This window comes from Ailuropoda melanoleuca, chromosome 7, assembly GCF_002007445.2.
Source record: "Ailuropoda melanoleuca isolate Jingjing chromosome 7, ASM200744v2, whole genome shotgun sequence".
Taxonomy (NCBI): domain Eukaryota; kingdom Metazoa; phylum Chordata; class Mammalia; order Carnivora; family Ursidae; genus Ailuropoda; species Ailuropoda melanoleuca.
Window position 1 is genome coordinate 52,994,035 of NC_048224.1, and position 13,650 is coordinate 53,007,684.

A 13,650-nucleotide genomic window follows, 5' to 3' on the forward strand; every position below is an offset into this window, starting at 1 on the left:
ATAGCGCCGAAAGAATAAAAGATTATGACCACAAAGGGTGACGTAACAATTGTAGCAAAAACTTGTGCGACGGGGCGCCTGGGTGGCACAGCGGTTGGGCGTCTGCCTTCGGCTCAGGGCGTGATCCTGGCGTTGTGGGATCGAGCCCCACGTCAGGCTCCTCCGCTGTGAGCCTGCTTCTTCCTCTCCCACTCCCCCTGCTTGTGTTCCCTCTCTCGCTGGCTGTCTCTGTCTCTGTCAAATGGATAAATGAAATCTTAAAAAAAAAAAAAAAAAAAAAAAAAAAAAAAAACTTGTGCGGCACCTTAAACCTTGCAAAGCCCCTTTTCCATGCTCTTTTTTTTTTTTAATATGACAAGAGCTCTCAGTAATATAGCCTTTGGTGAGCGCCTACTAGGTGCCGTTAGTGTTAGGAGCCTTATATGTCTTAATATAACTGTATCTGCCCTACAGAGAAACGATGATGTTTCAATGAGGTACAAACACATAAAGTGTTTTGACTCGGGAAGTAATCAATAAATGATTATTGGCAATCCAGTATGTATGAAAAATGACAGTCCCCTACCTAGCAGCTACTTTGCCCTAAGTGCTTTAACATCAATCCTAAGGAATCGATTTTGTTATTGTCCTTATTTTATTGAGGAGGAAATTGGGATCCAAGGGGTTAAGCCTCTGTCCAAGGCCACCCAGCTAGTAAATAATAGAACTGAACCCAAGTTGAGCTGCTGCAAATATCTGATGCACTGGGTTATCCAGCCTCTCTGTCAAAGGATTCAGAAGGCAAAGGACCCGAGACATTTCATATTCAGTGAACAGGCTCTCCAGGCCTCCAGCCTGGATGGGAATTGTGTTGATCCACATTGCCTACCTCCCCTCCCCATGGAATTAAGACACCTGCTTTCATGGCCCTTCTTAGAGATTCCCTGACCCACCCACCCACCCTACACAAACACACACACACACACACACACACACACACACACACACACACACACCTTTCTGGGGCCCTGAAAAGAAGTAAGTAGTTCCCTCTGTTGAGAAAAGGAAAGAACTCCAGATCAGGACACCCAGGTTCTGCTGCTGTGACCCCAGGAGAGTTCCTTCTCCCTCCAGTTCTGTTTTCCAGGGGAGAGTTGGAATCCTAAATTTCAACAACCCTTTCCACTCCAAGAATGCTTGGTTGTGCATTTGTGGGAACCTTTGCTGAGCCTCCCAAAGCAGGAAATGGTATGGGAGTAGGGGCTGGCCAGGATTTCTCCCCCTGGTTGGAATTAGCTGGTTCTCTCCCCCACTGGTCTGTGAGCTCCCCCGGACTGGGACTAGGTTTCAGTATGGGCTGTAACTCTGGCTCCTGGTAGAATCTGGAATGTGCCAGATGCTAAATAAGTATTTACCGTTGAATTTTTTCCACCTTTCACCTGAGCGAAAAGACCCTTCCACCAGGGCCCCCTGAGAGACAGAAGAAGAGTCATAAAAGTTTATTATATGATTAAAAAAAAAAAAAAAAGTTTATTATATGAAAGAAAGAACATGGCTTCTGTACATCTATTTACAGAACAGACAGACGTATTTACAACCGGGTGGAGGCCTTGGTGTCCATTGCGGACAGATGCCTGGAGAAGAGTGAGGAGGTGTGAGGACCCTCCCATGGCTCGAACACAGGACACCTCAGCAGGCAGGAGAGAAGCAGAAGCTGGAGGGAGGAACAGGGCTCCGGTTCTTCCTGAAGGGAGACTTGGTGGGCACGTAGCATGTGGGGTGGAGCCCAGGGTCCATGCAGGACCCTGGAGGTGCACGGGAGATCCTGGTTTGGGTGCAGAACATTTTTGGGCTGATCACAGTGTCTCTGGGGTGCTCTGGGGAGAGGTCTGTGCCCCTCTGTCCCTGTTGCTGCCCCAGCTGCAGAGGGGAGGGGTCCGCGGGGGTCACAGCTCGCTGGAGCGGACAGAAGGTTCTAGTTTGTGGGACAGGGCAGTGAGGACCTTGTCAAACTTCTCATAGCGCCGGGCCTGGTTGCTGCTGGCACCCTGGCTGCCCCAGAGGAGGCGCATCTGGAATTCGGTGCTGAACACCTCCAGGAGCTCTGGCCGGGCCTGGAACCCTGCAAGGCAGAGCACAAGGGTCAGGGCACCACCCTCCAGCTGGGAAGGCTGGGGGTCCTGCCTAAAGCCCACACATCCCTCAGGGCCCTGTCCCTAAGGGCCTTACTCCCCAGCTCCACCAGGAATCCAACAAGGTTTGTCAATGAACATGACCATGTTTGCAACATATAATATTTAAATTACTGAAGATAAAAATATGAATGTCAATTTAGAGAGATTTTTCTTTTCTTTTTTTTTTTTGTATTTTTCTGTAAGTTCCAAAACTCTTCCTAAGAAACATATACATTTTGCAAGTAAATTTTTTAAGTAAGAAAAATTCTGTTGTTCTCTCTAAAAAAAAAAAAAAAGAAAAAGGAAAACACCAGGATGTTCTCACCACATGCCTCTGGGTGATTGTGGGTCATTTGGTGTTTTCTTTTTGCTCAGCTGAATTTGCAATTTGCCTACAGTGAACTTTTATGACTTAAATAATACCTAAAGCAGTAAAAGCTGGATTGTTTGAAGCCACTCTCTCTCCGCTCCTTTAACGAGGGAGTTCTCCCTTTCGCCTAGACTGGGAGTGCCTTGAAGACCACGCAGCTGTGTCTCAGCCCCAGGCCGAGCGCTTTGTAAACTTGTAAAGTAATCCTGTTAGGAAGTCCACTTCACAGGTGAGAAAACAGAGGCTCAAAGAAAAGATACACAGCTAGGGTGCTCTTTGAATCATCTCTGTGTCCCTCCACCCCCACCCAGTGCCTTCACGAACAGTTGAACTGATAAGATAGTGAAAAACAGGGATAAGGAAAAGGAGTCAGGGAGCGGGCCGGACAGAAGAATGGAGAAATGCGAATGGAGGTTTGGAGGAAAGGGGAGAGCCAATCCGGTGGAGGGAGACCCGGCCAGGGTGACCAGTGACTGTGTCACCCCCCAGATGCGACCTATGACTCACCCTGCAGCTTGACCTCTGCGTTGGTGTGATACAGGCCTCCATGGTGGGCCACTGTGCGGGCAGCCTCCAGGTGGGCCAGAACCACCTCCACGCCGTGCTCCGTGCTGCCCCAGGGCTCAGGGCCCTCTGCCGGGGCCGAGTCACACTCCAGCAGAGTGATGAGCGGCAGCACGTGGGGAAACGTGGTGTTGCTCAGCGGCGGGCCTTCTGCAGGGAGGAAGGCAACCGCTTAGAGACCTTGGAGGCCCCACCATCCTCTGCACTCCGGGCCAACAGGTAAGGCAGGGGGTGGATCTGCCTGAGGTCCCAGGGCTCCCGACTCCCAAAACTAGCCCCTCCTTTAGCCCCTCCAGCTGACCCCGCTGCAGCCTTGGCGCAGCCCCGAGGGCTGAGCCTGGTCCTGGCTGCTGCTCTTAAGGTTGCCGAGTGCAGAAAGGGAGCCCAAAGAGATTAGCCTGCGCAGAGCTCCGGTCATCGTCCGCCCAGACGGGCTGGAGCTGTCCAAGGTCACACAGCAAGGTGGGAGAGGTACCTTTGCCCTCGTTGAGGCTCTTAAGAAATGGCTTGAGCTTCTTCTCGTAGAGAATGGCACCCTCTGTGTGTCGCTGCCGAAGGGTCACCCATGTCTGCTCCAGCCGGGCAATCTGGGGAGAGCAGACTGTGAGCGCCCAGCCAGGGAAGGGACCTGCATGGGCCACAGGCCACTCTGCTGAGTGGACACCCGGATGTGGGATACTAGTTATTATCATGGTCATCTTTCATGTACCAGCGACAGTGCTGGCTGCTCTTCACATTCTCCCGTGAGGCCTTGCAACAGCTCATTTTACAGATGAGGGAACTGTGGCTCAGCGAGGGGAATGACTTGCCCAAGGTCATTGCAAAATTAGGTAGCAGAGCTGGGAGCTGAAGCACAGCCTCTGGGACCCCGTGGTCACTACTGACTAGGCATGGGAGAGCAAGTGTAGAGTGTGGAGGAGGTCCGGGCTTGGAAACAGACCCGCTTTGAATCCCGGCTTCTTCAGTCTCTGACTGTGTGACCTTAGGCAAGTACTGCTGTGCCTCAATTTCTCCATTAGTAAAATGGGACAATAAAGGCACTTCACAAGATTGTTCTGAGGAATCAATGCTTATAAAGTACTTAGTGTAGCACCTAGCATACGTTAAGTGCTCGCTAATAGCCATCTTATATTGATTCTTGAAACTCATATAATGCTCCTCACTCGTTTTGCAGGTGGGTAAACTGAGGCCCCAAGAAGGGGCAAGACTTGGTCTTGGAGCAGGTCACCGCTTAAAGAACTCAGTTCTCAACAGTTAACCCTTTCACTGATGCTGCCTAAAAGTCACCAAGTTCTTCCCTATTCGAAGGTATCCCAGGGCTCCTCCAGACACCGACTTCCTGAAGCCCAGCTCGAGATGCGCCCCTCCGTACCTGGGCCATATCCAGGGCGCCCATGACTGCAGCGAAGCTGAACATGTTGCCCATCGTCCCCCGAAGTTCAGCCGCCAGCTGGATGGTCTTGTGTAGAAGCGCGGCCCGCTCCTCGGCGGAGCCCGTGCAGCCCAGGATGTCCACGGCCAGCATGATGGACATGGTGTGGAACCTGTCACAGAGGCCAGGTCAGAGGGGAGGGGTCCTGTTACTGCTTGTGGTTGGGCGCCGAGGGGCGGAGGGCCGAGCCCAAAGTGACAGGTTGGAAAGGGTCAGTGAGATTAGGGGGCGCGGCCAGAGCGAGGGAAAGCAGGCTAAGGGCTTCTGATTGGTCAGTGTAAATCATGGGCGGGGCCAGAGGCTTCGGAGGGCCAGGCTGAGAGGCTTGTGATCGATCAGTGGAATTCACGCGGCAGAACAGTTTTAAGAAAGAAGAGTAGCCAGAGCTGATGGGCGGGGCCACGGCTCACGGAGTGAGATTGGTCAAGAGGGTGCAAAAGACGAATCCGGAGATAGGACTCAGGCTTTGGGGAAACCAGGATTGCTTGGAGCTCGACACCGAGCAGTTGCGATTCGTCAATGGATAGAGGGCGTGGCCGGAACCCATGGGAGCCGGGCTGAGAGACTCTGATTGGCCAACCGGCCACAGCCAAAGGGCAGCGCGGTAGCCCGGGGGATTCCCCCGGGCTCCGGGCTGCAGGTGCTTGCCTTACCTTTCCAGCAGGTCTAGTCGTAGCTGCCGGCCATGGGGGAGGGTGAGCAGCTCCATGCCCCAGCGGACTCCCATTAGGGTCTGCATCTCCTTGGTAACGCCCAGTATCCTGGCAACCTGCAAGGACGCCCAGAGGGCTGATTAATTTCCTGTCGCGGCTGGCCCAAGCCATCCGGGAGTCAGAGAGCTTTATCTAGGAAGGCAGCCTGGCTGGGATGACGAGTTTGAATTCCAGCTCTCACCCTCTGCCATGGAGCAAATGAACCTCATTTCCCCCTCATTCCGTGAAATGAGGGATAAGTGGGAAAATGCCCAGAGGTGTTTGATATGTGCAAAGGTGACCAGGACACCTTTGTTCCAGAAGGCAAACCTGAGACCCAGGGAGGGAAAGAATTTGTCCAAGGTCACACATTGGGCCTTGAACCCAGGACTGCTGCCTTCACACCTAGCACTCTCCACAGGGCAATATGTCTGCACTCTTTTCTTGCTTCCTGAGCTGAGAGGCCAGTGTGGACCCCACATAAAGTAATCAGTTCCCTCTCAAACTTCAGAGGGAGAAACTGAGGTGCAGAGAGACTCTGGGTCCTAAGATAGTCAAGAATCATTCAAAGGCTCAGGCATTGACAATTTAGGAATCCAGGTTATGAGTTTTGCTTATTTTGTCCACTGGGGGGGGGGCAGGTAGTCTCGGCTTTTACATTCCCTGAACAGCCAGGCTGACTCTCACCAGGCTCAAAAACTGCCCTCAGGGAGCTCTGGCTTTCAGCACCACCCAGTTCCAGTGCCAAACTAGAGGAAGCAAAAATATCTTGTGTTGTTGTTGTTGCTGTTTTTGTTGTTGTTGCTGTTTTTAAGAGAAAATGGAGGCCCAGAAAGGTAAAGTGATCAGTCCAGAGTCACACAGCAAGTTAGGGACAGCTATGAGGCCAGAAGCCAGGCCCACTCACTATACTTGGGGAATTTAGATGCCAACTCCTCACCACCCGGACCCCTGTTCCAAAGCCACAGGACAGAGGTTCTCTCCCTGCCCCAGTGCTCTCCCAGCACCTACCAGGCAGTCAACCTTGGTGACATGCCGGGCCAGTGTCCGGGCGTCCACCTCTGCCAGCAGCTCCTTGACCTTGCGCAGGAGGCCCACCTCCAGTGGCCGGTTATCCTTGGGGATCAGTAGTGACTGGAAGGTAGCTGGGTTGAAGGAAGAGGTGGCTTCCACAATGGGGGCTGTGAAGACCCTGCCCCAGTCCCCCTCAGGTGCCCCATTCTCTGACAGTTCCTTTAGCCTCTCCCCATAGCTCCTGGCCTGCCGGCTGGAGGCCTCAGCTGCTGCCCACTCTCGGCTGCCACGGACAGGAGGCTGGAGCTGGCAGTAATGGCCAGAGTCCGGGTCACTGTAGCTGCTGAGCGACGGTGATGGGGAGGCCTTGCAGAGCGTGTGGGAGGGGCTGGCATAAGGGCCCTTGTCCGACTCCCCAGGGGGCTTTGGGGCACTTCCGGGACACAGCTGGGGTTCACTGGAGCGGCGGGTGACAGGAGAGGCAGGCAGCGCTGTGGCTGAGGGAGCTGCAGGGGTGGCGTGGACACGGGTCACTGCAGGGAGAGAAAGGGAGAGGACTAGTTACCAGAGCTCCCCACCCCGTGAAGTTCTCCCACCCTCTTCCCAAAGGACAGGCTCCACCCACCCTATAGGGGTGATGTCCCCACCTCCCTGCACCCAGGCCAGGCCCAGCAGCCTCAGGTAAACTGACCAGGCCTCAAGGATACTCCCAAATTGCCTGGAGCCCAGGAGTTTGCTCACTCCTACACTAAGGCCACTGCAGCCTTGGGGAACCACTGAACTACTTAGAGGAGCTCGCCGTGATTCAGGGATGCTAATAAGCACTTGCTGGAGTTCATTGTGTGGAATTATTTCTCAATGAATTAGCAATGATTTATTGAGTACACATGTGCCAGGAGCTGGCGACATGCTGGCCATATGCTGGTCAACGGCAGTGAAACCATCACCCAAAATGAGAGGTGATGTATATTGAGCTCTCCCTGCCTGCGGGATCCTTCTTTGTACCTTAGCCCCTTTAACCCTAACGTCCTGGGAAGTGAGTACTTCCACGATCCTCATTCTACAAGGAGAAAACTGAGGCTCAGAGAGGTCAACTGCCCTGCCTGAGGTCACTACCCAGCACGTGGGAGAGCTGGGCTTGAAATCCTCAGTCCTGGATACTTCACTCTGCCATGTTGCTCAGAAAAAGTCTGATAAATCATTTGGGGCAAGGAATTTTAACTTTTACATTTGGGGGAATTGGTTCGAAGGCAAATTTGTAGTTATGACAGGTTGGCCTGCCTGTGTTTAGGGAAAAATGTGTGACAACCCGTAGAGACAGTATCAGTAGTTCCGCTGTCTGGTTTTTAGTGTGAAGTTTTGCAGGGCATCCCTCTCAGTAAAGAGGTAGAAACACATGTAACCACACGCTGTAACAGAAGTCATCAAAGACAAACAGAGCACGTGTGCACACACACAGTCACTCCCACCAGCTTCCCCCCACCGGCCCCTTCCCCTCCATCGGCCATACCAGTACTGTAGGCGGGGGAGCTGGGACTCTCGGAGATGGGTGACATGGGCGAGTGCAGGTCTGGGATCTGGTCCATGCTGAGGGCACAGTTGCGTATAGATTCCCGGTGGGGGGGCAATGAGGTGCTGTGGAGCGGATACCTTCATGAGCACAGAGCCCAGAGGGCAGGGTCCTCAGCTGGCTTTAGGACCCCCACCTCTGCCTCCATCCTAGACTGACTGAACGTCAGAGGCAGAAAAGGCTTGGAGAGTGTAGTACTAACTGGCAAATGTAAGACTGAAGCCCAGAGCGGGGAGTGTTTGTATAGTCCACTACCCACACAACTGCTCTCTTCCCTGAGAACGTTGCCTCCAACCTAGAGAACTGCCTGGGAAGCAGGCCTAGCAGAAAAGATGGGGAGCCTGAGGGAACCAGGCCCACCAGGCTGGCATCTCCTCACTGCTCCTACATTCTGAGGAATGCCAGATCCTGGCACCATTATGCGCACTGGTTCTAAACCACAGGTGAAGAGGCTACTGCCTGCGGAGAATCCAACCAGCAATTCCTTGGCTGATAGCACCCAGCCCAGGCCTAGGGAGATGGGACCTATCCAAGTGCTGGTGGCACAGGATGGGGGTCTCTTTGCAAACAACCAGGGAGGCCATAGAAATGAGGGGTACAAACTTTGGAGTTGCAGACCTGGTTTGAATCTCAGTCCTCCCACTCTTCAGCAAGCGGCTTCCCCTCTCTACCCCTATTCCCTCATCTGTAAAGTGGGGTGTGCACAGGAGCCAGCTCCCAGAAGGACATGGGAGTTGACGAGCTTGGGCAGACAGCCCTCCACACAGGGCCGGGTGCACACTAGAGCCTCAGGAATGAGTCCCTGCTGTGGCTTTGCCTGGCCTCATCTCACCCAGCCCCAGAGGCAAACTGGGTGTCATCAAAGTGTTGCTGGCAATGTCCCATCCCCTTGCAAAGCCCTCTGCTCTGATGCCCGCCTTGGCCTACCTACGTGGGTCAGGAAGGAGAGCAGCAGGGACAGGACAGCACCCGGGGGTCCCCTAGGCTGGGGGGTATCTGAGCAAGGGCCCTTTATGGGTAGGAACATGGTCATGAGAGGGGAGCGGCAGGGCCCAGGTAGCCGACTGGGTGTGGCTGGGGGCCTGGCTGTCTGCAGACCCTGCACTCAGCCCCTCCTCCTCCTCATTCCTCCCAGGTCAGAGGGGCTGGGCCTCCCACTCCTCACCAGCACTCTGATGATGGATACCCCCACTTGCCAAACGGGGAGACCGAGGCCTAGCGTGGGGTCCTCGCTTACCTGGTGGGGCAGCCATCACTGCGGGTGACCTTGTCAGCGGTGAGCCCATCAGTCATGGTGACGCTGCGCCGCTTCATGTGGCTGCCCTTGGGGCCCGAGGGGCTGGCGGGGCTGGCAGCCTTGCCACTGCCCTGGCCCAGGCCGTAGCAGGCCTCCAGGTAGCGCAGCGGGAAGGTACGGTTGACAGGGCAGTAGATGATGGCCCCGCTCTGCTCTGACACGGCCTTGCGGCTGCCCACGTGGTACCGCACAAGGGCGGGCACGTGGTCAAAGCTCTCCTGCTCAAACAGGTATTGGATGTGGGTGTAGCTCTCCCCGGCCTTCACCACCACCTTGTTGATTTTGAAGTGCAAGGCCTGGTTGCGCCAGCGGCACGTGAGCACATAGTCCCCCAGGCTGGTGAGAGAGTCCCGGATGAGGAAGTCGCCGTTGCGCTGCACCAGGGTCTCCGATACCTGCGGGAAGCAGTGATCAGGCTGGAGCAGGGCCAGGGCAGGGGAGGGTCAAACCCGGGATCTGGGGGACACAGGGAACAGAGATATCTAAAGCTTAAGAAGGGAGACAAGGTGACCCAGATTTGGAGGCAGCAATTCAGTCATAGGCCCTGGGTCAGGTGCACAGAGGCTCGGGAATGGGAGGACACAACACCCTGGAATGTAAGGCACAGGGACACAGAGTCTGGGAGAGCTGGGGGCCGCCATGATCTGAAACTCAGCTCTCAGACCTGCTCCTTCCAAGGAGCAGAATGAATTCAGAGTGAATTCTCAATCTTCGTTCCTTCAAGCACCCAGTGCTCTCCCAGGTCTCTGGGCCTTTGTACCTTCAGGCTGCCCTCTCTGCCTGGAACATCCTTCCCACCCTGCACACTTGGTGAACTCCTGTCCATCTCTCACTGGCCTCTGTGCTCAGCGCCCCCTCCTCAGGGCCGGCCCTCACTCCCTGATGGATGCTCTGTTCCTGCCTTTCTTCCACTGGGCTCTGACTGGACTACTGACCCTCTGGGGGAGCCATCATCCATTTTCTCTCCACATTCTTGGTCCCAGCACAGGGCCTGGCAGAGTCAATGCTTGACAAAGATCCATAGCATGAATGAAAGAGGGAACAGGTGACTCTCAGCCCATCTGGGCCTCAGCACAGAAACTCAATTTTGCCAAAACTGAGAATCCTAGGCCCTGACACTCACTAACCAAACACACAAGAGGCCAGTGTATAGACCCATGGGGAAAAAAAACAGTTAAAAATAGTAGTAATAATAATAGCAATAACAACATTAATAATAACATTGAGCCCACCACGTGTCAGACATCAAGTTAAGCACTTTATAGGCATTGTTTCATTTACTCTCACAACAACCCTTTAAGGTAGGTACTATCATTACCATCCATCTCATAGAAGAAGAAACTGAGGCTCAGAGAGGTGAAGTGACTGTGTAAGGTCACACAGTCAGTAAATGACAGAGTTAGACCTCATTGCAGTCCACTAGGACTGAATCCACCAAGCAGTGGGTCAGAGCCTCTCTGGGCGGGCCTGGCCGAGGTGGCGGGTGGAAACGTCTAGGGCTGAGGTCCTGCCCAGGGCCCACTCACCTCACGGGGGATGCGGCCATGGTACCAGGCATGGCTGCGGAGATCTGTGCTGCTGAGTTTGAGTTCCTCCTCCAACTCCTTGTGCAGGTTCTCAGGAGAGGAGTCCAGGATGTACTTCTCCTTGGAGAACTGGGAAGGAGACAGCAAAGAGTTGGCATCTGGTCCCAAGCCTTCTCCCTTCTTCTCTCCCAACCCCTCCCCACCCCAGGTGAGTTGCTTCCATCCCAGGACCCTGGGAAAATTTAGGCACAGGTGCTAGAAATGTCCTCACCCGTGAGTCCCCAGCCCAGCAGGAGTAAAGAAATCTCAGTTAGTCCTACTGTGTTCCAGGCCCTGTGCTATGCACCAGGAGTAAATGAGACAGTAAACAAAACAGGCCCTGTCCTCAAGGAAGCTTGTAGTCTACGCAGGGGAAGGGAAAGAGACAGGAACATTTGAGCAGAATAAGGTCAGCACCACGGTGCTGGACAGCGGCACAGAGCCGGGTGGCTTTTAGAAGAGAGAAGATAAAATGGAAGTGAAGTGGAGTGGTCCAGGAAGCCTTCCTGGAGGGAGCAGTAACAACAAAACACTCACTCTGCACCAAAAACATCAAACTGATCTTGCACTGGGGAGAGGCAGGATTTCTACAGGTGGATCTGGGAGGTAAGGCAGCAGGTACCCAGGCAAAGGCAAGGACAAAAACATAAGGCTGGATGGATGAGGATACATTCTGGGATGCTGAATTATACGGTGGAAGGGTGGAGGAGGCAGCTATAAACAGGGAATCAGAGGCCCCCACACAGACACTTCTGCTGTCCTTTACAATTCCCAAGGCCCTTTCCTCCTTGCCATCTCAAGCAATCCTGGCCAGATGGCAAATCTGTGGCCAAGCAGGGAAGCCAAAGATCACTCAATGAAGATAATGCCCAGGACTCTCCCCTTCCACCTGCCCAAGGGGGAGACTCCTGGTTTCCTGGTTACCATGGCCCAAGGTTGGATATCTAAGAGCAGAGGGAGGGGAGTTCCTGTTGCCAGGTGCAGCCCCACCACAAATTCCAGCCCAATCCTGGCTGTGCCCTGTGAGTTCTCTGGGCCTTAGTTTCCTCCTCTGTAAAATGGGTATAATGATAGAACCTGCCTCATTGGATTGCAAGGATGAAAGGAGACAATACTCCAGGGTACTGTGACTAGCCCATAGATGTCCTCGTCACTGTGAGGACATGCGGCATTGCTTCCTCTCCCATTCCCCAACTCCAGGCCCCAAAGATGGCTGTTCTAGGACAGGTAGATCTGCCCCCAAACTGGCCAGACAGAAAGACAGATGAAAGAGGGCCTAGAGGGCCTGGCTTCAGTGCAGGTGACAATCTCTTTCCAGGACCCTCTACTCACCAGGGCCCGAGGGTCCTCTAATTCACTCCCTGCTTTTTCAGACCTTCCAAAGATCTCAGAGCCTAACTCTGCAAGCTCCATTCCCCACACCTCTGCTCCCACACTGCCTCAGTTTACCCCAATCCACACTGCTCCCAAGACACCTTGATCCCCAGCTTCAGTGATATCTATAGTCTCTGACTTCATTATTTCAATGATGATTAAGCCCCCACTCTGGGACAGGTCCTGTGCCAGGAGCTGAGGCCCCAAGGTCATCAGGGCAGGTGATCTCTGAGAGAGCCACGCAGACACTGACAAGCAATTCCAGTTTTCTGAATGTTCAGAGATACACAGAAAGCTCTGGGAGCAGCTAAGAGTGTCCCTCCTCATCTAGGCAAAGAGTCGAGTCCCAGAAGAGGTGATGTTTCCATGGAGGCCTGCAGAAGGACTGGATGAGCCCAGCAAAGCATCAGGACAGGGACAGATAGGCAAACAGGTGGGCAGGGAAGAGTTTCTGGGAAGACAGTGGTAGAGTCAGGGCTCGGCAGGCAGAGCCAAGGTCCTGGGGTGGGGGGGAGCTTCAAAGGGGCAGAGGATGATGGGGGCAGGTGGAGCAGGGCTGTCAGGCTGCTGTGGGGAGCTGGGGTTTACCCAGAGGCCACAGCAGAGCCACAGAGGGTTTTTCAAGATTCATTCTGCTGTGTGGAGAGTGGCTTAGTGCTTTCCAGGCACTGGCAGGGAAGGGCAGGGCACGGGAGTGGGGACTGGGAAAAGAGTATTTAAGTAGCCATTGATCAGGACGGGGAAGAGGGTGGAGGGGTCAGAGAGGATTTCAGAGGGAGATCTGGGAGGACAATGAGACACTCTCCGAGGTGAGCAAAGCTGGAGCGGAGCAGCTTGGTGATGGGCCCGCAAAAATTGGGGCTTTGAGGGGCCCTGTAGGGCTCTGGGGACGGATGGTGGGGGTCGGCGATGGTACAGGTGCTCAGGAAAAGACAGGTCCTGGGGATGGGGCTTCTGTATGCCCTCTACCCATGGTAGAAACTGATACCCCTGAGGGATAGGAAGGCCGAGGGCTGACTGAAATGGAGGTATCCTCATATATCTACACTTCTGTATAGAGTTCCCTATTCTTCAGGGTCCTTGGCCTCCCTCCCTACACCACACCACACCCTGGGGACGGAAGACTGGGAGTCACAGAGGAGAGAACACCAGTACCCCAGCCTTCTGGGGTTCTCCTCCTTGACAAAAAAGCATGTAATTGAGAACCCACCCCAGTTCCACGGCTGGAGCAAGACAGACATGAGGCAAAGAAGGGGGGTGGGCTGTGAGGTAAAGAATCTGGCCACAAGACTCTGCCTACCACTGTGTGACCTTGAGCTGGTCATTTTCCCTCTCTGAGCCTGGGTAGCCTCATCTGTAAACGGGGCGGGGAGTGGGGAGACTGGACTCCACTTTTCCAGCCATAATCAATGGTCACAGGGAGATCTGGGGGAACCAACTTGGTCCTCCCACACACCCAGGGTTGGGGAACCCTAGGGTCCTGTGCCCTCCTCCTCACTCTCGACTGGGGGTCCCCAGCTCCCAAGACTGGGGGGCGGGGAGGGGGTGGGAGTTGCGGGCTGGGGCGCGAATGCAGCATCCTTGCGCTCGGCGCACCACTATTGGCCAGAGATGATCTC

At 54.3% G+C, this 13,650-nt stretch overlaps 1 protein-coding gene across 4 annotated transcripts in view; it reads right to left on the reverse strand.

The window, feature by feature from the left end:
- Positions 1-1,477: 1,477 nt before the first annotated feature.
- Positions 1,478-13,650, reverse strand: part of SH2D3C (SH2 domain containing 3C) — a 39,366-nt gene continuing 27,193 nt past the window's right edge. For 3 of the 4 annotated variants that reach the window (XM_034664569.1, XM_034664570.1, XM_034664572.1), the window contains 9 exons: positions 10,619-10,747; positions 9,033-9,487; positions 7,736-7,860; positions 6,223-6,758; positions 5,173-5,288; positions 4,460-4,631; positions 3,563-3,674; positions 3,031-3,237; positions 1,926-2,101 (listed from right to left, as the gene is read on the reverse strand). In XM_034664569.1, the coding sequence (XP_034520460.1) occupies positions 1,926-2,101; positions 3,031-3,237; positions 3,563-3,674; positions 4,460-4,631; positions 5,173-5,288; positions 6,223-6,758; positions 7,736-7,860; positions 9,033-9,487; positions 10,619-10,747 (2,028 nt within the window). Of the gene's footprint in view, positions 2,102-3,030; positions 3,238-3,562; positions 3,675-4,459; positions 4,632-5,172; positions 5,289-6,222; positions 6,759-7,735; positions 7,861-9,032; positions 9,488-10,618; positions 10,748-13,650 lie in introns of all 4 variants that reach the window. The other variant, XM_034664568.1, reaches the window with a different exon arrangement.